The sequence below is a fragment of the Haematobia irritans genome, chromosome 1 (assembly GCF_050003625.1).
Source record: "Haematobia irritans isolate KBUSLIRL chromosome 1, ASM5000362v1, whole genome shotgun sequence".
NCBI lineage: Eukaryota > Metazoa > Arthropoda > Insecta > Diptera > Muscidae > Haematobia > Haematobia irritans.
Window position 1 is genome coordinate 185,552,238 of NC_134397.1, and position 23,617 is coordinate 185,575,854.

General features: G+C 33.5%; 2 protein-coding genes and 1 long non-coding RNA gene across 4 annotated transcripts; 1 reads left to right on the forward strand and 2 right to left on the reverse strand.

Annotated features, from left to right (window-relative positions):
* Positions 1-8,218: 8,218 nt before the first annotated feature.
* On the forward strand, positions 8,219-9,143 carry LOC142242949 (low molecular weight phosphotyrosine protein phosphatase 2-like). Its single transcript, XM_075314418.1, has 3 exons — positions 8,219-8,349; positions 8,416-8,768; positions 8,848-9,143. Exons 1-3 carry the CDS (start codon positions 8,319-8,321, stop codon positions 8,956-8,958), a joined length of 495 nt encoding a protein of 164 aa, XP_075170533.1. The 5' UTR covers positions 8,219-8,318; the 3' UTR covers positions 8,959-9,143.
* A 2,595-nt stretch (positions 9,144-11,738) lies between these two features.
* Positions 11,739-18,419, reverse strand: Atg2 (Autophagy-related 2). 2 transcript variants are annotated; one of them, XM_075292297.1, is made up of 2 exons: positions 11,976-18,419; positions 11,739-11,909 (listed from the first exon to the last, which is right to left on the reverse strand). In XM_075292297.1, exon 1 carries the CDS (start codon positions 18,231-18,233, stop codon positions 12,234-12,236), a length of 6,000 nt encoding a protein of 1,999 aa, XP_075148412.1. In that variant the 5' UTR covers positions 18,234-18,419; the 3' UTR covers positions 11,739-11,909; positions 11,976-12,233. The 2 variants fall into 2 exon arrangements, with proteins under 2 accessions (XP_075148412.1, XP_075148411.1); XM_075292296.1 differs by having other exon boundaries at positions 11,739-11,913.
* A 2,810-nt stretch (positions 18,420-21,229) lies between these two features.
* LOC142242950 (uncharacterized) lies at positions 21,230-22,293 on the reverse strand. The gene is made up of 3 exons (XR_012724268.1): positions 22,009-22,293; positions 21,839-21,944; positions 21,230-21,773 (listed from the first exon to the last, which is right to left on the reverse strand). It is a non-coding gene; the product is annotated as an uncharacterized LOC142242950 (long non-coding RNA).
* Positions 22,294-23,617: the final 1,324 nt, after the last annotated feature.

A 23,617-nucleotide genomic window follows, 5' to 3' on the forward strand; every position in this document is an offset into this window, starting at 1 on the left:
AGACCATTTACCTTACACAATAGCCAAAGATTTGGTTTCTCAACTAACATAGCTAGCTAGCATCGTGTGTCACTGATAGTAATTGTGATATAACAACCGGAAATGATGATGTTCATCTTTTTTTAGCCATAGCATGTTTCTCGGTTACATTTTTATTCCAAAGAAAATGTTCCATGATGCAGCAACTTGTTGTTGTACATTATCTTAAAGAAACTAACTCTGTCTGCCATAGATGACAAAGAAGACGTTCCAATGTCTGTCTGTTTCTCGAAGTGCTTCTGTTAGCTTTCTATGGCATAGAAGCATTGGGGATTTCCCCACCGCAAATGTATGGTCTCAAATTTTCTTAGGATACCACTATATATTCTCATCATAATGTGGAAGTATGTATTGTGAATTCCACATAGCATTAATGCCATCGTACTTATCATTTTAAGTAGTTTAGCGAATGTATCTTAACTGTTCGTTATCATGGTCTGATGCGTATCTTAAGCCTCCACACAATTAAAAGGAAATTGGTTCATTATCTAATGACAAAAGTTATGAAGGAGTCGTTGAATGCTATTACTTCCGAAAGGTGGTAATATTCACATACAGAACGACAGGTTGGCTTGTATCCAAAAAATTTAAACAGCACTTATTTAGTTTTTAGTATTGTAGGAAGGAATCTGTGTGCAGTATTTTTCTGGCTCTTGTCCCCAAATTATGATATTTTCGTTCCCAAAGATCTCCAATTTAAATTTAAATTACTCACAAAAAACCCCAAAACAAGTTCTTTTTTTGTAATATTTTAAATATTCAAGTAGTAAAATTGTGTGGCCAAAGTTGGTAGAAATCTACCAGAAATTGTACTTATATATTGTTTTTTACATTGGTAGAAGTTTTGGTAGATTTTGCAAAGAGGCACTTCATTTTCTATAGACATAAACTTCTGACAAAATTTTCTATATCGAAATAAAATTTTGAGAAAATGTTCTATACAAGTTTAGGAACGAAAATTTACTTTTAAATGTTCAAGTAGTAAAATTGGGTGGTAAACACGTTGCCAAAGTTGGTAGAATTCTACTAGAAATTGTAGATTTTTTGATTGAGAAATAAAATTTTAACAATATTTTCTATAGATATAAAATTTTGACAAAATTTTCTATAGAAATAAAATGTTGACAAAATTTTCTATAGAAATAAAATTTTGACAAAATTTTCTATAGAAAACAAAATTTTGACAAAATTTTCTATAAAAATAAAATTTTGACAAAATTTTCTATAGAAAACAAATTTTGACAAAATTTTCTATAAAAATAAAATTTTTGCAAAATTGTCTATAGAAATAAAATTTTAATAAAATTTTCTATAGAAATATAATTTTGAATTTTGCAAAATTGTCAATAGAAATAAAATTTTAATAAAATTTTCTATAGAAATAAAATTTTGACAAAAAATTCTATAGACATAAAGTTTTCTATAGAAATAAATTGAAATTGAAAAAATTTTCTATTGAAATAAAATGTTGGCAAAATTTTCTATAGAAAGAAAATTTTGACAAAATTTTCTATAGAAATAAAATTTTTGCAAAATTGCCAATAGAAATAAAATTTTAATAAAACTTTCTATAGAAATAAAATTTTGACAAAATTTTCTATACTCATAAAGTTTTCTATAGAAATAAATGGAAATTGAAAACATTTTCTATTGAAATAAAATGTTGGCAAAATTTTTTATAGAAAGAAATTTTTGACAAAATTTTCTATAGAAAGAAAATTTTGACAAAATTTTCTACAGACAGAAAATGTTGCTAAAATTTTCTATAAAAATAAAATGTTGGCAAAATTGTCTATAGAAATAAAATTTTGACAAAACTTTCTATAGAAATAAAATTTTGAGAAAATTTTCTATAGAAATAAAATTTTGTTAAAAAAGATTAAAACGATTTCTCGAAAAAAAAATCCCCACAAAAATCCCCACCAAATCCCCATGTCCCCGACTCAGAAATTTCGTCCATATTCACGAAAAATATATTTGGGGGAAATCCCCAATACTGACAACACTGTCTAGGTGTTTCTTAGAATAGATTTATTTTAGAACAAGTAAATATGACCGAAAGTTCTGCCTAGACGAATATTATGTACCCTCCACCATGGATTGCGTACAAAGTTCTAATAAAGATTGTCAGCCACAATCGAATACTTGGGTTGTGGTAATAGTTACTGATGGTAAGATAACAGGTTGGCTGATAAGTCCCCGGTCTGACACATAGATGGTGTCGCTAGTATTATATGCATATTATTTTTATATAGTACCAACCTTCAAATGATTCGCGTCAAAATTTTATGTCTGTAAGTCAATTAGTTTGTGAGATAGAGCGTCTTTTGTGAAGCAATTTTTGTTATTGTGAAAAAATAAAAAAAACGGAATTTCGTGTTTTGATAAAATACTGTTTTCTGAAGGAAAAAAATACGGTGGAAGCAAAAACTTGGCTTGATAATGAGTTTCCGGACTCTGCCTCAGGGAAATCAACAATAATTGATTGGTATGCAAAATGCAAGCGTGGTGAAATGAGTAGGGAGGACGGTGAACGCAGTGGACGCCCGAAAGAGGTGGTTACGGACGAAAACATCAAAAGAATCCACAAAATGATTTTGAATGACCGTAAAATGAAGTAGATCGAGATAGCAGAGGCCTTAAAGATATCAAAGGAACGTGTTGGTCATATCATTCATCAATATTTGGATATGCGGAAGCTCTGTGCAAAATGGGTGCCGCGCGAGCTCACACTTGACCAAAAACAACAACGTGTTGATGATTCTGAGCGGTGTTTGCAGCTGTTAACTCGTAATACACCCGAGTTTTTCCGTCGATATGTGACAATGGATGAAACATGGCTCCATCACTACACTCCTGAGTCCAATCGACAGTCGGCTGAGTGGACACCGTCTCCGAAGCGTGGAAGACTCGAAAGTCCGCTGGCAAAGTAATGGCCTCTGTTTTTTGGGATGCGCATGGAATAATTTTTATCGATTATCTTGAGAAGGGAAAAACCATCAACAGTGACTATTATATGGCGTTATTGGAGCGTTTGAAGGTCGAAATCGCGGCAAAACGGCCCCATATGAAGAAGAAAAAGTGTTGTTCCACCCAGGGCTGTGGAGCCGGAGTCGGAGTCGGAGTCTGAAGATTTTGCTGGAGTCGGAGTCGTAAAAATTTTGCTCGACTCCGACTCCGGCTAAACCAAATTTTTTAAAACACTTCACATTTTTGTAACTAAGCAAGTTTTTACGCAAATTAGTTTCCATTGCGTTATTCATTCGATCAATTTACAGCATGATTGTAAATGAAAATCAACTTCCAATTACGGCTATCTTTTTATGTTTCCTAGAATGTTAGACTAGCAGATGGGCTGGATCGATCCATTTTAATGCCCATATCAATTTATTTCAAATATCTCGAACAATCGAAATTATTTTTTTTAATTTTATTTTAAGGCCATATACATATGTGGAATATTGACAGAAAATGTTTTCAAAGTTGTTTTTTATAGAAAATGTTGTCAAAATGTTATTTCTATAAAAAATTTTGCCAACATTTTATTTCTATAGCAAATTTTGTTAAAATTTTATTTCTATAAAAAATTTACTCAAAATGTTATTACTATAGAAATATTTTTTTTTTTATAGAAAATTTAGTCAAAATTTTATTTCTATATGAAATTTTGTCAAAATTTTATGACTGTAGAAAGTTGTGTCAAAATTTTGTTTCTATAGAATATTTTGCAAAATTTTATTTCTATAGAAAATTTTGCAAAATTTTGTTTGTTACACAAAATTTTTTTCAACATTTTATTTCTATTGATAATTTTATTTCTATAAAAATTTAAGTCAAAATTTTAGTTCTAAAGAAAATTTTGCCAAAATTTTATAGTAATAGATTTTTTTATTAGAAAATTTGGTCAAAATTTTATTTCTATAGAAAATTTGGTCAAAATTTTATTTCTATAGAAAATTTTGCCAAAATTTTATAGTAATAGATTTTTTTATTAGAAAATCTGGCCAAAATTTTATTTCTATAGAAAATTTTGTCACAATTTTATTTCTATAGAAAATTTAGTCAAAATATTGTTTCTGTAGAATATTTTGCAGAATTTTATTTACTACACAAAAATTTTTCTAAAATTGTTTTTTTATTGATAATTTTTTCAAAATTTTATTTCTATAAGAAAAAATTGTCAAATTTTATTTCTATAGCAAATTTTCTCAAATTTTTTTTACTGATACTCATTGATACTCACAGCTATAAAGAGTGTATTCACAATTTTATTACTATAGAAATATTTTTTTCTATATAAAATGTAGTCACAATTTTATTTCTATAGAAAATTTAGTCAACATTTTATTTCTATAGAATATTTTGCAAAATTTTATTTCTATAGAATATTTTGCAAAATTTTATTTCTATAGAAAATTTTGCAAAATTGTTACACAACTTTTGTTTTAAATTGTATTTCTGCTGATAATTTTTTCAAACTTTTATTTCTATACAAATTTTATTCAAAATTTTATATCTATATATTTGGTCAAAATTTGATTTCTATAGAAAATTTTGTCAAAATTTTATTTCTATAGAAAATTTAGTCAAAATTTTGTTTCTGTAGAAAATTTTGCAAAATTTTATTTACTAGACAAAATTTTTTCCAAAATTGTATGCTCACTGATACTCACTGCTAAGTCGAAAACTTGTAGAAATGACTCAGATTTTCAAATTTTTCAATGAATGAATCATAAATGCATTTTTGCGAAATTGTCTAAACAATTATAAATATTTCCCAAATATTGCCCGAGATTTTGTAGAAGTCTGATTTAAGATTTTATCAAAATGTAGATCTAAATACAAAATTGTGCAGAGTATATTATAATCGGCCCGCCCGACTTTAGACTTTCCTTGCATTTTTATTTTTTGTTAAAATTTAACTTTAGATTTAAATTTTAAGTACATAGATTTTGTAGAAGTATATACAATTTTGTCTAAATCAGATTCAAATTCATGCATATGGGAATATAAGCCTTTATATAGCTCGCAACAAATTTAAAGGATTTGAGATAGTATCAATAATTTTGGTCCACCAATACATATACTGTTGGTATCTTCTCATATTATGATGGGTACTTATATCATTATTTTATTTATTACACATTGCCCTAAATTTGAAATATAGAGTTCAATTGGCATCTAATGTGAAATTAAGACCTTTTTTTTGCACACATAAATAAATACGATACTTTATATCGATTCACTTAGGGTACCCTCACAATAGAACTACAAATTATTGGTATTAAAGTGAGATTTAGTTATATTACCCGGAGTCGACTCCGGAGTCGGAGTCGGAGTCGAGCTGATGAAAAATGCTGGAGTCGGAGTCGGAGTCGGAGTCGAGCAAAATTGGCTCGACTCCACAGCCCTGGTTCCACCAAGACAACGCACTGTGCCACAAGTCATTGAGAACGAAGAATTGGGCTTCGAATTGCTTCCCCACCCACCGTATTCTCCAAATCTGGCCCCCAGCGACTTTTTCTTGTTCTCAGACCTCAAAAGGATGCTCGCAGGGAAAAAATTTGGCTGCAATGAAGAGGTGATCGCCAAAACTGAGGCCTATTTTGAGGCAAAACCGAAGGAGTACTACCAAAATGGTATCAAAAAATTGGAAGGTCGTTATAATCGTTGTATAGCTCTTTAAGGGAACTATGTTGAATAATAACAAGTAATACGGCCGTAAGTTCGGCCAGGCCGAATCTTATGTACCCTCCACCATGGATTGGGTAGAAACTTCTACGAAAGACTGTCATCCACAATCGAATTACTTGGGTTGTGGTATCTTAAAACTTCTTAACATCGTTTTCTAAGTTGTGAGTTAGTCCATACGTGGCATATATTTGACAAAAAAGTTATGTATAGTTAAGTCTACAAATAATTACGAATCGATATGGACTTTTTGCACGGTACGTAGAGAGCCAGAATTGAAATATGGGGGTCGCCTATATGGGGGCTATACAATTATAAACTTGATATGGACCAATTTTTGTGTGATTGGAAATCGATTTATCTAAGGGATATATATAACTATAGACCGATATGGACCTAGTTAGGCATGGTTGTTAACAACCATATACTAGCACAATGTACCAAATTTCAACTGACTCGGATGAAATTTGCTCCTCCAAGAGGGTCCAAAACCAAATCTCGGGATCGGTTATATGGGGCTATATATGATTATGGACTGATATGGACCACTTTTGGCATGGTCGTTAAATATCATATACTATCACCACGTACCAAATTTCAAGCAGATCGGATGAATTTTGCTTCTCCAAAAGGCACCGGGGGTCAAATCTGGGGATCGGTTTATATGGGATCTATATATAATTATGGACTGATAGGAACCAATTCCTGCATGGTTGTTTGATACCATATACTAACATCACGTACCAAATTTCAACCGAATGGGAAGAATTTTGCTCTTCCAACGGGCTCTGGAGGTCAAATCTGGGGATCGGTTTATATGGGGCCTATATATAATTATGGACCGATACCGACAAATTTTTGCATGGGAGTTTGAGGCCATATATTAACACCACGTACCAAATTTCAACTGAATCAGATTAATTTTGGTCTTCCAAGAGGCTCCGGAGGTCAAATCTGGTGATCGGTTTATATGGGGGCTATATATAATTATGGACCGATGTGGACCAATTTTTGCATGGTTGTTAGAGACTATATACTAACACCATGTACCAAATTTCAGCCGGATCGGATGAAATATGCTTCTCTTAGAGGCCTCGCAAGCCAAATTTGGGGGTCCGTTTATATGGGGGCTATACGTATGGCCCATTTCAATACCAACCGACCAACATCAATAACAACTACTTGTGGCAAGTTTCAAGTCGATAGCTTGTTTAGTTCGGAAGTTAGCGTGATTTCAACAGACGGACGGACGGTCGGACGGACATGCTCAGATCGACTCAGAATTCACCACGACCCAGAATATATATACTTTATGGGGTCTTAGAGCAATATTTCGATGTGTTACAAACGGAATGACAAAGTTAATATACCCCCCATCCTATGGTGGAGGGTATAAAAACGAATTTTGAAAAAAATATGTGTTTTTCTTTGTTAGACCTGGGACTTATCAGCCAACCTGTTAGAAGACTCTTACACATTTCTAGGAAATCCAAGGAAATCCAATGAAATAAAAATTGTGGTGTCTAGAAGTTCAGGAAATCGAATCACGAGAGAGCTTTGCGATACCATGGAATAATATAAACCAAATTACGTAAAATATCTCTGGATTTCAAATTTCCAGCAAATCGAATGAAAATTGCGTTGTACAGAAGCCCAAGAAGGCAACTCTAGAGATCGGTCTATATGGGGATTATACCAAAATATGGGCCGACACACCTATTTGTGTACTCAAAGATATCTAGATGACCAAAAAGAAAAATCAGGATATCGGTTTATATGGGGGCTGTACCCAAACATGGGCCGATATAAACAAAAATGTATGGGCTAAAACAACTATAGTTTTCCACTTTTAGGCAAATCGGGAGCTCGGTCTATACCAACCATGGACCGATACAAACCAAATTCAACACAGGTCTTTGTGTACCTAAACGACTTCTAGCTTTCCAAGTTTGGGCAAACTGGATGAAAATAGAGATATCCTGAAGAACAAGAAGTTAAATCGAGAGATCGGTCAATATGTAGGCTACACCAAATCATGGACCATATTTGACACAATTATTTTTGTCAAAATATCTCTAGATTTAGAACTGCAACCAAATCGGATAAAAATAATTAGGTCGATGACCAAGAACAAAAATGGGAAGCTTGGTCTACTCACCATATTCGTCACACCCATTTATGAACCTAAACAACTTTAGATATCCAATGTCAGGATAAAAATTACAGTGTCTAGATCCTTAAGTCCCCCAAATCGGGTGTCGGTTTATATAAGGGTTACATAAATCTCTGGACCCGGTCAAGCCCATCTTAGATCTGCTTGCACACAAAAAACGAATTTTTTGCAAGTGTAGTTCATTCAAAAATAATATGGCAACACAAATTCTTTTGTCAAACTTGACATTTGATGCCATCTCCACTCATGTTTAAAATAGTACTTGCTACCAATTTACACACCACTGAAATGGTAGCACCACAACAGCTGAGCAATGAAAAACAAAAACAACGTTGACAGGTAAACTGGAGCAAAATCGAAATAAAAAAACATTAGTGGTCTTTCGTTTTAATTTGCAATGACTTAAACTTCAAGAATGCCCAAGAAAATCCTAATGGTTTGCATGGGTAAATCCAAATTTTGGAATAGAAATCAAAATAAATGTTTACAAAATGTCGTTTTACTTTTTCCAGCAAACATCTGTCGATCCCCAATGGCGGAAGCCATAATGAGACAAGCTCTTCAACGTACCAATGTCCATGAAGATTGGATTGTCGATAGTGCAGCTCTTGTTGGATATCATAGTGGTTCCTTACCTGAAGAGCGAGCTTTGAGTGTTTTAAAAAATCATGGAATTTCATATGACAAAGAAGCTCGAGTAATAACAACGGATGACTTTTTGAATGCAGATTATATATTTGGCATGGACTCAGATAATGTAGCAGAATTAAAGAAACGAGCCTTGCCAGAATGCAAAGGGAAAATTATGTTACTGGGTGAATTTGGTTTAAATGAAAATGAAAAAAATATTCACGATCCATACTATGTGAGAAGCATAAAATTATAACTTTTAACCAGAAATGTGCATTAATAACCAATTTTTATTTAAATTGTATTCCCAACAGTTTTTGGGCGAAGCACCATTTGAGGAGGTTTACGAAAAATGTGTAAAAGCTTGCAAAGCATTTATTAGGGAGGTTGTATTGAGAGAAAATGGATCTTCCCTACAGAGCTGAATTATACTCCAATGAATTTCTTTTTAAAAATGGATTTAAGATACACTTTAATTTTATAACAAAAAGGCTGATTTTTTTAAGTTTTGTGATACGTTAGAGTAGTCCATTACAAAATCGGTCTTTTAAAGGCTTTGACTTACTTTAATTGAAATAAAAAATAAACAAACGGAAATACATCAGAAAAATTTTTAACAAAATTTTCTAAATAAATAAATTTTTGACAACATTTTTTATAGAAATAAAATTTTGACAAAATTTTCTATAGGAATAAAACTTTGACAACATTTTCTATAGAAAAAAAATCGATAAAATTTTTACAAAATTTTCTATAGAAATACAATTTTGACAAAATGTTCTATAGGGATAAAATTTTGACAAATTTATCTATAGGAATAAAATTTTGACAAAATTTTCTATAGAAATAAAATTTTGACAAGACTTTCTATAGAAATAAATTTTTGACAAAATTTTCCATAGAAATCAAATTTTGACAAAATTTTTTATAGAAATCAAATTTTGACAAAATTTTCTATAGAAATAAAATTTTGACAAAATCTATAGAAATAAAATTTTGATAAAATTTTCTATAGAAATAAAATTTTGACAAAATTTTCTATAAAATAAAATTTTTACAAAATTTTCTATAGAAATAAAATTTTGACAAAATTGTCTATAGAAATAAATTTTTTGACAAAACTTTTTATAGAAATAAAATTTTGACAAAATTTTCTATAGAAAAAAAGTTGATAAAAATTTTCTAGAAATAAAATTTTTATAAAATTTTCTATAGAAATAAATTTTTTACAAAATTTTCTATAGAAATAAATTCTATAGAAATACATTTTTCTATAGAAATAAAATTTTGACAAAATTTTCTATAGGAATAAAATTTTGACAAAATTTTCTATAGAAATAAAATCTTGACAAAATTTTCTATAGAAATAAAATTTTGACGAAATTTTATATAGAAATAAAATTTTGACAAAATTTTCTATAGAAATAAAATTTGGACAAAATTTTCTATAGAAATAAAATTTTGACAAAATTTTCTATAGAAATAAAATTTTGACAAAATTTTCTATAGAAATAAAATGTTGACAAAATTTTCTATAGAAATAAAATGTTGACAAAATTTTCTATAGAAATAAAAAATTGACAAAATTTTCTATAGAAATACAATTTTGACAAAATTTTCTATAGAAATAAAATTTTGACAAAATTTTCTATAGAAATAAAATTTTGGCAAAATTTTCTATAGAAATAAAATTTTGACAACATTTTCTATAGAAATAAAATTTTGACAACATTTTCTATCGAAAAAAAGTTGATAAAAATTTTCTAGAAATAAAATTTTTATAAAATTTTCTATAGAATTAAATTTTTTACAAAATTTTCTATAGAAATAAATTCTATAGAAATACATTTTTCTATAGAAATAAAATTTTGACAAAATTTTCTATAGAAATAAAATTTTGACAAAATTTTCTATAGAAATAAAATAAAAAATTTTTTATAGAAATAAAATGTTGACAACATTTTCTATAGAAATAAAATGTTGACAAAATTTTCTATAGAAAACGAATTTTGACAAAATTTTTTCTAGAAATAAAAATTTAACAAAGTTTTCTATAGAAATAACATTTTGACAAAATTTTCTATAGGAATAAAATTTTGACAAAATTATTTATAGAAATAAAATGTTGACAAAATTTTTTGACAAACTTGTCTATGGAAATAAAATTTTGACAAAATTTTCTATAGAAATAAAATTTTGACAAAATTTCTATAGAAATAAAATGTTGACAAAATTTTCTATAGAAATAAAATTTCGACAAAATTGTCTATAGAACAAAATTTTCTATAGAAATACAATTTTGACAAAAAAAAATAAATATAATAAATAAATAAAAATAAACTTCACAATAAGGTTTCATTAAATTTCATAGATTTTTGGAAAGTTTTTTTTGCGCCTGGGGCATTTTGGACGATAATCTCAAGAAGACACTTCGCCGGGATTGGGTCGGGCTTTGTCAGCCGTTTGAAAGTCATAATTTGTGCGAAAAGTAGCAAGTTAGAAAAACTCTTAAACTGATTCTAAAATTGTCATTTCCAAAATTTTTAAACAATAAAATTAAAAAAAAGGTTCTGATTGCTGATTTTTCTGCATTATTTTTATCTTTAACCCTGGACAGTCATCCTTCGTCAAAATGACGACGCATAATTTCAATTTCGATCTAAAATGTATTTTAGTCGATTGGGAAATGGTAAATTTAAGCTATACTAATTAAACTATTTTATGAATTTTTGTTGTATACTAATTAAAAACATATTGAATAAGAAAATATTCTCAAATTTGGTTCTCATTTTTGCTCACAATGCAAATTATAGCGTCTTGAAATATGCCGTAGTCAAAATGACGAAGGATGACGTTAGTGTACAAAAAATAAGGATGACTTTCCAGGGTTAAATTGCATCTGCATCATTATTCAATGCATTAATGGCAGAAGTACAAAGGCAGCCAAATGTCGGAGTCTTTATAAATATGCTAAAAGTAAAATAAAACCCCTAATTCCTAATTGAAAATATGGGCCTTTTTGGGATCTTTTACTTTCTTGCTAATTTTACTTTCTCTTGTTACGAAAAGTCTTTGTTTTCCATACACACAATCTACTTTGCTTTGATTTGTCACATTAATATTCTACACTCATTAAGATTTGAATAAAAATGACGTACTTACATAAATATATATTGTGATATTGATTGAAGACAAACGAAACAAATGAGCCCTGTGTGCGAATAATTTATTTTTGGTCTATCTCATTGTTCTACTTTAAAATGAGGTAATGACCTACTGACCGAGCGAGAGAACCACCGACACCCCATAACCATTCATTCTTGTTCAATCTTTCCAAAAATGCTGAAATGTATGTAAACTCACATATGACTGCACACTATCTGTAAATAAATGTTATCAATTGTTATAATTTGAATAAAAAATTAACAATTTTATTTATTACATTTTATTTTGTTCTCGCTTAATCGTAGGTTATATATCATAGTGTGTTTGTGTCTGCGTGTGTAAATGTTGAGTTTGTATATGTATGTATAATTTTTGCAAATATATTTACGTTAAATTCCTAATATTAAAAATTATTTTATTTCTAATCATGATCACCAACTTCGTTCCATTGCTATACACCCCATATACCATCGTCATCGATGACCAACAAAAACCATTGCCGGGTCACACATAAAACATGCGTGTGTGTGTGTATTTAACAATTCTCATCCTTCCATTTTTTCTTGGCTTCAATTTTCGAATCAGGTACCAGCGAACTCTTAACACCGCCCAAAATATTATTTGTTGCTTGGGTGGCCAAGACAGCCGGACAAATCATCAATTGTGGCACCTGACGCATAACTGCTCCAACAGCACCTGTTATGCCCTTCTGATCGCGTTCAGCTACTGCAGTCTCAATCAAATTATTGGCCGAATCATTAATGCCATCTTTGACAATTTGATAGGCATTCACCATGCCTTCACGTATGTCTTTGGGCCGGTGTGTGCGTCGTTTTTGACCCTTACGGGATCTTTTCAACTGCCTTACGGGAGGTCCTGCGGAAACCATGTCGAATGCTGTTTCTGCGGTAAATTGTAGCAATTGTATTAGCCGTGATGTTATCTCCAAGGCTGCGAGTATTGTTCTAGCACTAAAGCTTTGGGCTCCCAATTGTAAACCGCGTATTATTCTACCATCTTTTTGATAATGCTCTATGGGTAGCCAGAATAGGTCATAGATACCTTGGAAAAACTGGAGAAATGCATGTGTGGGTCCCACACCGCTTAATATTTTTGGAAGTTGATTGCGTTTGATATCTCTCAGCCATTCCTTAGCAAGGAATGTAAGCACCTTTTCAATACCCAGAATACCCCTTCGATATACGATTTTTTTCAAAATTATTTCGGAACATTGCAGTTGACCTAAACCCATGAGAAGACCAGCAATGGGTCCCTTAGATAATTCAACTCGACGGCCATGATAGTCAAAGCATATGGATATATCTGGACTGAAGGCAATTTCACGAAAGTATGTGGGCGAGTCCGAAGATGATCCGCTTGATGAAGGCTTGCCTTTTGATCCCGATGCGGATGCATTATCTGTTGCATGTTCATCAATTAATATCGATAAATTTTCATTGACAATGCGACGAGCCCTTAGATCTTGTACAGCTTCTGGAATATCAAAATCATTGCATATTGTTGCTGTGGGTGGAGGTGCTGGAGCTTTGGCCTTTTCAAGACCACTACCCTTGCCGGACGGATCGCTTTCACAGCTTTTACCAAAGCTCGTAAAGAAATCTGCCAAAAATTCCAATGTGTCCTGGTCGATATGTAAACGCAAAGGCGATAAAGATATTTTCAGCGAACATTCTTGTGCCGGACTCTCCTCGGGATTTGGACGAACATGCAGGGATTTCACCACAACCATATGATTCATTTTCCTATTACCGAAATTTTTTGTATTAGCATTATAGAGAAATTTGTTGATATCCGAAGTCTGTAGGCGATCTCTTATCTCCAAATCATTGACCACAAAAACTTGGCGCGAAGCATAGACATGCTGTTGAGAATATTCCTCATAGGAAAATCCCACTTTACTAAGTTGAATTTCCACTAGAACTTCATGATTACGATCTTTGCCTCCCTTAGATTTCCATGTTAGCTTCTCTTTGGGTTTTTTGGCTTGTTGCGGTCTACACTGGTTACTGGCATTGGATACACCATGTCGATAAGCCTCTGACATGGAGGGCGTAGCATCTGATCCGAAATCTTTCGATGAGCCTGAAGAAGGGGTAGTTTCAGTTGGAGCAAAATCATTGCCCCCATATAAATGCCAGGTGATGGTCATTTCACATAGCGTATAACGAAATTCTGGCGGAGGAAATGTGGGAGGAGCTTTGAGTATATCATTGTGAGATGAGGGCAAACAAAAATGATTGTCTACTATTCGCAAAGGATCTTCGGATAATTTAATGTCTTCGTAGTCATGTTCAACTCTCTCCTCACCAACAATAAAGCAGTAATCTTCTTCCGATGAGCCTTGACTTCGTAGCTCCTTGGAACGCGGTGGATCCTCAGAGACTATGCCAAAATCGCCTTTAATTAAAGGCAATGGTTCACTATTCGTATCTGTTGATGTTCCAGGAACATCGAAATCTTGAAGGGTTGTCGTGGTGGTAAGATTTAATTCACCAGCAGCATCTTTTTGTGATCCACATGATTCATCGGGGAAATAGAAAAGTTCATCGTCTTTAGGTGTTAAATCCAAATCACTGTCTTCCATAATACTTTCGCCATCCATGACAGCCTCAGCCATTAGTAAATTTACACGCTCCTGATACCGCTTATTGATTTCAGCCGATGTTTGTGATTCGGCCATAAATAAATCCGACTCAGAGCATAGAGAAGAATTCAAAGAGGCCTTTTCCGCTGACTCATCATCTTTGGCTATATTATTGGCAATGTAACCAATCAGCAGGGCAAAAGCACTTCCCGAATCATAACAAGTTCTCAAGTGGACATCTTGCAGGGAACATCTCAAATCCAATTTGGGACATTTTTCCGCAGTAGTTCCACTTATGCGCAATGAAATCTCTAACAGGCCAAAATCCAAAACTGGTACCATATTGGATGCATCGATATAGGTTATTTTATTACTGGGTAAAATCTTCTCAATGTCATGGGGGGCCACCGAAAAGATACATTCCTCCAGAACAAACAGAAGATTGCAACCAGGCATGCTGGATATAATATTGCTGCTCACCGAGAAGTAGAACAATTCCAATACAGCTCGATAGGGGAAATTATCGGGACGAAAATCAATTGCACTATCCCATAGATGGAGTTGCATTTCCGATATGACACTAAAAGGCTCATAGCCCTCTATGGGAAAGTCTGTAACATCAAGAAAATCCAGTAATTGATTGAGCCAAAAGTAAGAAGGTGACATGGGTATATAACGCAGTGCGGTATTTTTAATGCCGGCAGTTATTTTAAGCCTCTTTATATGCTGTGCTAGATTTTTTCGTATTTCAATGGCCACAGTAACCATTTCGCTTTTATCGCCTTTAGCGCAGGCTTTGATTCCCTTGGTTAGACCATGGGGAATTTTATAGATGGTCGATTTCATAAATTCTTCAATGTCATCTTTATTGTCACAACGCAGGGGCGAATTCATGGGTACCACGCCACCATGATACATCTCCACACTGTTGACCTGCAAACAGAAATAGGCCAAGCAAGGATCATCACAATAGCCATTTAAACTGAATATTCGTAGATCATCCACATAGAGTAGAAATTTGCCCAAAACTTCGGGTAAAATGTGATTATCAGCATCACGCACTGGAACAAATACAGCGGCTGTGGCATGGCCTATATTGATTTCTACCGAACAACGATGTACTAGTTTCTTATTATCATCTTTTTGATTTTCATCGTAGGTGTTGGAATGATAGGTAAAGTCACCATCATCTTCATTGCATTCATCTGTATCGCCATTGTCATCATCATCGTCGTCGCCATATTTTAGTCTTGTGGCAGTTGATGGTTTTTGTTCATATACTCCATCAAAGGGATCTCTGAGTATTGATGAGGATGATGATGGCTGTTCTTGTACTGCTGATATATAAACCGAATCCATTAATCCCAAATTATGCATACTTGCAAAACATTTTTCCGTCACTGATGGTGATGGTGTCCCAGTCAAATATGGTGATGTTGGCTCCCACATAAATAAATCTGAATTTAGGCGATTATAGATTAATTCAAACAGTTGCTTTGATTCCAAAAATAAATTGAGAGTGGGAAAACTTATGCGTATTCCAATCACAGACGAGGCCATAGACTTTTGGCAGAACTCATTGATTTCGTGAGCTTCTCCGGGCAGTAGAATTGTTTCCGTAACATCCATTTCAACCTTAGGTTGGGCAGTGCTACTTTGTCGGCAATTACGTTTTGAACTAAATGGTAAGCAGGGTGCTTCGTCACATTTCAAACTACTCTCATCATTAATATCTACAAACAATTGGGGATATTCGAAGAGGGGCTCCCTGCCCGGTCGTTCCGTGCATTTAGAGCGTGTATTCACTATGTGTATCTTTTTCGAACGATCTTCACAGTAGTAGACATTGATTTCTCTTGAGGATAGTTCGACGCGATTTTTACAGTATTTCACTTGCATTGTTTCCAAACTAAGCAATAGGAAGTCGCTACGAATATTTTGTTTCCACCAGGGAATACGGTCAGGATCATGGGCTGGTTTTGCATCTATAATGGGAAAACGTACATTAACATCCAAATGCGGGCATATAACATTTAGAATGGTATTTATAGCTGAAGCCTCATTATCCCTTATTGCTTTCACCTCTTGACTTTTCGCCGACGCATAGGGTGAGGGGGCAAACAGAGCTCCCAAACGATCGATTATCGATACATCAAACTCTAGGGTACAATGAGCTACCTCAATATTAATATTCGTGGTACATTTAATTTTCATTGTCACTGAATTGGTAGTGGACACCTGTAGCGTGAGTTCTGGTTTCAATTGATACTCTTGTGTGGCTGAACCCATACGATGTTTAAACATAAGCAAAGGCGTTACTTTGCCCTCGAGTACCTCACAAAAATCCACTTGCGTTGCACTCACAGTTGTATTGAACTGCAGTATATTCTTATTCCGATGTTGTTTTCCCTCGGCCACCACAGGGTATAGACGCAATAGAATATGATTTTTATTGCAGAGCACTGCTTCGCGTACATCTTTATCGAGTGACATTGATTCTAGCTTCTGGAAAAATGCCTGCGACACTCTAGTTTGTTCATTCAGGCTTTGTTCATTGTACAAACTTTCGTAGTAATTTGAAGCAGATTCCACTAAGATGTCTTCCTGTAATACCACCCATACACATGATGCCACTTTTATGACAAAACTGCTTATCTCGCCCGATGTATCAAGATTTGTGGGCTTTCGCTGATAACGTGAAACACTTGTCAGAGTACTACGTGAGCTCATAGAAGAGGTTATGGATTCGCAATACTTCTCTTGATTGCCACCATGCAAATGTGATGTTCTATGTGGCATAGTGGTATGTAGATTTGTAGCACCATCATCGGCACTTATCCATGCCGATTGATTTCCTAATATACCACCAACTCCACCACCAGAAAGGTAGTGATCGAAACGATCCCCTTCGTGGGCACTGAGCATATCATGGCAATGGGATGATTGCATTTGTGGGTTTTTGTAACGTGAGTCATCTGTAAATGCTTCGAGGAATTCCAATAGCATTTGTATTTGTTGTGGCGAACAAATACCACATATGGCACCTAGCTCTATGTTAAAGTAAATCTTTGGCCCCGTAACATCTTCCGATTGTTTAACTTTTATCTGCACACTTTGCTCACCCTTTAATTGCAATACAGGTATATCTTGCTGGCGATCGCTACAGGCCTCGGATTTCAGTTCTTGTGTGTATATGTGTGCTCCAGTGACACTTATATTGTGCTTTGTGTAGGTTGGTATGCGATTCAAGACATCGGCTGAATTTTGCCCCTCCTCTCCGGGATTGGGATAGGGAGTAGTTGCACTTTTCTCATTGCCAGTTTCATTTTTATAAACCACCTCGTCGAGATGTATTTTAAAGGCTATGCCTTTCAGCGTACTCACTAATGGATGTTCGATTTGTATGGTAATGTTGGTGAACTTTGCTCGAATACGATTCAAAACATTGTCTATTGTCTCGGCGAATTTTTCCAAACCGCCTATTGTTGTTTGTGTGGCTGTCGCATCGGATTCGTTCTCTTCCTGCCTTATATACTCCTCGGCCAATTGTAGGGAACTACTTACCGAAGACCACATTGATTCGATCATGGATGTTCCATCATGTTCCCGTTTTACGGGACGCATACACAGCACTACATCGGCCACTTCTATGGCACTATCACTTGTCATTAAGGCATTCCAGGGCACAGATACTGTCAGCTGCCCTATTTGACCATCTGTAAATTCTAAAGGCCATCCTTGTGCTTCCAAAAGCTCATTGAGTGTCTCAACACGCAGCGAAACATCTTTTATTGTGACCTTGCCATTGTATAGTTCTATATTCAATTGTTCCAAATTCAGATTCTCATCGAGAAATTGGCCCAAGTATCTTTGTAGTAAATAACGACACGTCTTATTCTTTAATCCGTCCCACATATGAAATAACGACATCTTTTATTTTAAAGACGTATCTGGAGCAAGTTTGTTGTTTTGTAGTTGTTTGTCATAAAGAACATATATTATTTAATATTAATTTCAAGATTTGTTTACGCTTTTTCTATGATATTGCGTTGCAGCTAATACGCAACGCAATTTTTAAGTCTGTCCAAACAAAGAAAATTTTTTGTAATGAATGATGAGGGTATCAAAACATTTCTCTTCTTCTTTACCCTTTACTCACACACTACGCACAGGTGGTGATAGCCCATGAAGCAGTGTTGCCATATCTTCATGATATGACACTTTCAAAGTATCTTTACACGAAATATAATAAAATTAAAAATGTGTCCATCAAATCGTGAGGTCAACATATTTTTGTCGGCGACGGTTGACAATCAATTTTTGCCATTGGCGGCTGAGCCAATCAAATTAATGGAATCAGAACAGTGAATAAATCCGCTGCCGAATTAATTGGCTTATTTTGACTGAAATGTAACCGTCAATAATACGGTGTTCTTACCAAGCATGTTTTGGGGTTTGAAATGTTTTCCCTTTATAAGCACTTCAAAACGAGTCGTTTTCGCCAAACTAAAAAACAAGTTCAGAACACAAGTTTTCCTCCAAAACGCGTCAATTTTAGAATGTGAACCCACATAATTTGGAATATACCCCGACCCTGCCAACATTTTTTGAATTTGGGGGCGCTTCCGAGAATCCCCACTACGTCGAAAACAATCATATACGACATCAAAAACTCGTCGGAAAAGCGCCGTCACTATTGAGAAGTTGTACAACGCCAAGTTACTACGAAAAAGTTTCTCATCAGTGCAATTATTAGGTGCCTATTTAGATCAATTTCGAAGGACGCCAATAAGAACCCCTGCAAACTATCAGAAAAAGTGCATTTTAAGGTAATTGTAGAAGAATCATTGTGGTCAAGTAAAACACGATTGCGTAGATGTTTATTGATTTTATTAAACATTTATAATTTCTTATAAATATAACATTTTTCGGTTTATCTCATCACATTTAACATAATTTTTTGCATTAATAACAGAATGATGTTGGGTTTTAACCCTGCCAACATTTTTTGAATTTGGGGACTCTTTTGAGAATCCCCACTACGTCGAAAACAATCATATACGACATCAAAAACTCGTCGGAAAAGCGCCGTCACTATTGAGAAGTTGTACCACGCCAAGTTACTACAAAAATGTTTCGCATGAGTGCAATTATTAGGTGCCTTTATAGATAAATTTAGAACGACGCCAATAAGGGACCCTCCAAACAATCAGAAAAAGTGCATTTTAAGATAGTTGTAAAAGGATCATTGTGGTCGAGTAAAACACGTTTGTTTAGATATTTATTAATTTGATTAAACATTTACAAATTCTTAAAAATATAACATTTATACCACTATCACATTACATTTAACATAATTTTTGGCATTAATGATGATGTTGAGTTACAAGTAGCGAGTTACATGTTGCTGCGTCTATCAACCAGTGTTTTTATTCCATGGAGGCAGCATGTCTGTAAAATATCTGAAAAACAATCACTTTGGAAAATCACCAAATTGTTCACCAATATACCTTTCAAAATTTTAAGCGTTTAATCTATGTTTTCAGAACTTTATTTTCGTTTTTATTTAATTAAAATATAACAAGCTTGTTGCGCTTGGCGTTTCACAAAAAAATGGCTTTTTTAACAGTAGGGATGGCAAATTACTTGCATGTACTTTTTGATGTACCTTTTCATGATGGTTGAAGTGACATTTACGAGTCTGTGGGAACGATGAGGTTGAAATGGAACTTTGAAATGCTGGCAGGGAAGTAGCAAGTTACATATTGCAGCGTCTATCAGCCAGTTCGATGGAGACAGCGTGCCTGGAAAAATATTCGAAAAACGATCACTTTATTCTATTTGGAAAGTCGAAAATTGTTCACCATATACCTTTCACAATTTGAAGTGTAATATCTATATTTTCAGAACTTTATTTTCGTTTTTATTTAAATAAAATATAACAAGCGATGGTTGTGGTGACATTTACGAGTCTGTGGTAGCGATGAGGATGAAATGGAACTTTGAAATGCTGGCAGGGGAATAACATACCCTATTCAAAATATATTGTTACGAATTTGATAATTATAGATATAAGTTTATTTAAATTAGTTTCCGTTAATTTAAAATTTCAAATTGTAACGATAAAATTTCGCTATCACTTGTTGGAATCATCTATTCATTTTCTAGTATTTTCCTGAATTTCTTTTATGTTCTTTTGTTTGCTTACCGAAATGTTAGTTCTTACTCTCTCATAGAATAACAACCCCTTTGCTTTGTTATTTTGCTTTCTCATTTCATCTCATTGTCTATTGTCATTGTTGTTGTAGTAATGCGAGCATATATCTATGTGAGTGTGTATGTGTTTGGCAGCCACCAGACGAATTACTTAATGGTCGTAGATCCTTCTAGCATTGTCTAAGAATGTTCTGGCGTTGCCAGAATATTGTAGTGCTAACAGAATGTTCTCGTATTGCCACACCGTCATATATAAAAGCGCTCGCATGCTGCTAACGAGTCAGTCTTAATTAAAGCGTCAAACGAATAACTTCAGTGTGAACGAATTGTAAAGTGTGAAGTCATAGTAAATAAATTGTAGATTGTCGTTATTTAAAAGAACTCCCAATAAACACAAACGTTTGAAAAATGCTAAATTTCAACAATTTTTCAAACATTTTTTCAAAGGATTAGGGTAATATTCAAGTTGAGAAATTGTTGAGAAAATCGCGTTCTCAACAAAAAACAGACATTACCCTCAACAGTGAAATTCAACACATTAGCAATAATATCTCAAGTGTTATCCTCAAATTGAAATGCATCGCTACTCAATAATTTGTCAAACAATTTTCGATGCGGGTCAAATTCAAAATTAACATCTTTGCAAATACTTTTCAACCTAAATTTGTATGAATGATATCCCCACTTCAAATTGAAAGCCAAAGACAAAATTCTATGAATTTTGTATAATTTATTCATTTTCATCAAAATAAAATATATAATAATACACTACACTACATAATACACTAAAATACCAATTGATAAATAATAATCTTATTAAACATATCAACAAATAAGAACCAAAAAAAAAACAAACAACAAAACTTTAAATATCTTAAACATTATTAGTAAACACTTTTGCATTGATAATTCGTTTTCCTTCCTTTTGGTGTCATAAAACAGCATTAAAATTTATTAACATGCGGGCAAATTGAAATTAGGAACGTACTGGACCGCGTGTTAGAATTGATTTCCAGCAGAAGGAATTCACAAAATATCCATTTTAAACTGATAATAGCATATGAATTAAACTGACGATGTGATGCCCATTTTCATCCAGAAGTTGTTGATTTCAACAATTTGTTGTTTTTAACAATTTTAATTGGTTGCACTTGTAATGCTTCTGGAAACTTTTTCTTGTCGATAAGCCACTCATTTTTCATTGGTCAGCTTCTTAATGTTTGCAAGAATGTAGCATCCAAAGATTTTGGTTTTCTGCAAAGAGATTTAAATTTAGTGACTTCTCTAAAGTGTTGATTTAATTTTTCATATTGACGTACCAATTATTATAAACTATTTGAAGCAGTTCCAGTTAATTGTCCACCATTTTTTCATCGGTCAGCTTTTTAATGTTTTCAAGAACGTAGAATCCATAATTTTAGTTTTCTGCAAAGAGATATACATTTAGTGACTTCCTTAAAGTTTTATTTCATTTTTTATTTTCACTTACCTATTTTTATAAACTATTTGGTTATTTGTCTAAAATTTTCCATTTTTTTATTTCTTGCAATTGACCACGAACTTCGTTGCACAAATAAGTATTGAAAACCACATGGTTTTTTCGTTGCATTTTAGGGTAGTGTTTTGTCAAAGTTTTCTCATATTATCTTCAACAACTTTTCAAAGATTTCGTCAACATATTGGCAAATTGGAAGTAACTCGCAAACAATTTGAAGATGTATTGATGATGAGCTATTTCAAGTCAAGTTGAATTTATGTTGAAAATTATATTTACCCTCAAACTGAAAAGTTGTTGCATTTGAAAAACGCTCATCCTGTGTTTATTGGGCTGTGTTTTAATTGTCGGGTAATTAAAAACGCCTAAATATAAAAACGTAACAATTGGTGTCGGAAGTGAAATAACGAAAAAAAATCTACAATGAAGTTTAATGAGCTTCGTGTGGAAGACTTAAAAAAGGAATTGAGCAAACTGGAGCTGCCGACAACAGGCAATAAGGCCCAGCTTCAAAAGCGTCTACTGGAAGAGTTTGAACGGCGTAATATGGACATTGCCACGCATGAGTTTGATTATAAGGAGGACATTGATGAATCAATACTCGTCAATACAAGCAGTGTAGAAACTCCATCTGTGGCTTCGAGTGTTGTGGATTACACATCAATGCTCAATGTTTTGAGCAAAATGATGGAAGCAAATTCTAGAAAAATGGAAGAAAAATTCGACGAAAATTCTAGAAAAATGGAAGAAAATTCTAGATTGCAGAAAGAAAATGCCCTACAAATGGAAGCAAGTTCAAGAAAATTGGAAGAAAAATTCGACGAAAATTCTAGAATTCTCAATGAAAAACTACAACAAATTTCTGAAGGCATGGAAAAACGTGTGGACCATATAGAAAATCAAATTGTGGAATTGGATAAGAAAGTTCTTTCTGTGGATGAGAAAATTATGGTTCATGATGAGAAGTTTCTGCACATCGAGAAAAAAATGTCAGAGCTGGAAATTAAAGGTGGTCCAGTGCGCGTCATTGAGGGCTCAAAAATCAAAACTCCTGTTTCGGTGGCTCAACGTCATTTGATGTCTTCAAATTCCAATTCGAAATGGTTGCTTCTAGAAATTTGTGGAATGACGATGATAAAGCAATTGAACTTCTATTGGCATTAAAGGGCAATGCTGCTGATGTGATACAAAGCATTCCCGCTGCTTCTAGAAATAACTATAATGAAGTAATAGCGGCGCTTCAACGCAAGTATGGTGGAGAGCACAAGCAAGACATCTTTAGAATGGAATTAAGAGGTAGAGTCCAGAAATCAAACGAGACTCTACAAGACTTTGCAACAGAAGTTGAGCGGTTGGTGCTACTGACATACCCAGGAGAGAGTCACCCACTTGTGGACCGCATCAAAATTGAGACCTTTGTGAATGGCATTCGAGACCCAGACATAAAATGTGCAACATATGCGTCACAAAAGGCTACATTCGCAGAAACAGTAACATTTGCACTTGCGCAAGAAACTGCGAGATTGCTGGCACGGCCTCAAATTCACAAAGTACGCAGAGTAGAGACCGAGTGTGAAGAATCGAAATCTATCATTGACTCGAT

What these genes read in the sequence shown, in the direction of transcription:
- LOC142242949 (XM_075314418.1), top strand. Translation starts at nt 8,319, where the DNA reads ATGCCCAAGAAAATCCTAATGGTTTGCATGG. An exon ending in AATCCTAATGGTTTGCATGG is followed by an intron (nt 8,350 to 8,415) that starts GTAAATCCAAAT and finishes TACTTTTTCCAG; the next exon opens with CAAACATCTGTCGATCCCCA. An exon ending in ATATTCACGATCCATACTAT is followed by an intron (nt 8,769 to 8,847) that starts GTGAGAAGCATA and finishes TATTCCCAACAG; the next exon opens with TTTTTGGGCGAAGCACCATT.
- Atg2 (XM_075292297.1), bottom strand. Translation starts at nt 18,233, where the DNA reads ATGTCGTTATTTCATATGTGGGACGGATTAAAGAATAAGACGTGTCGT.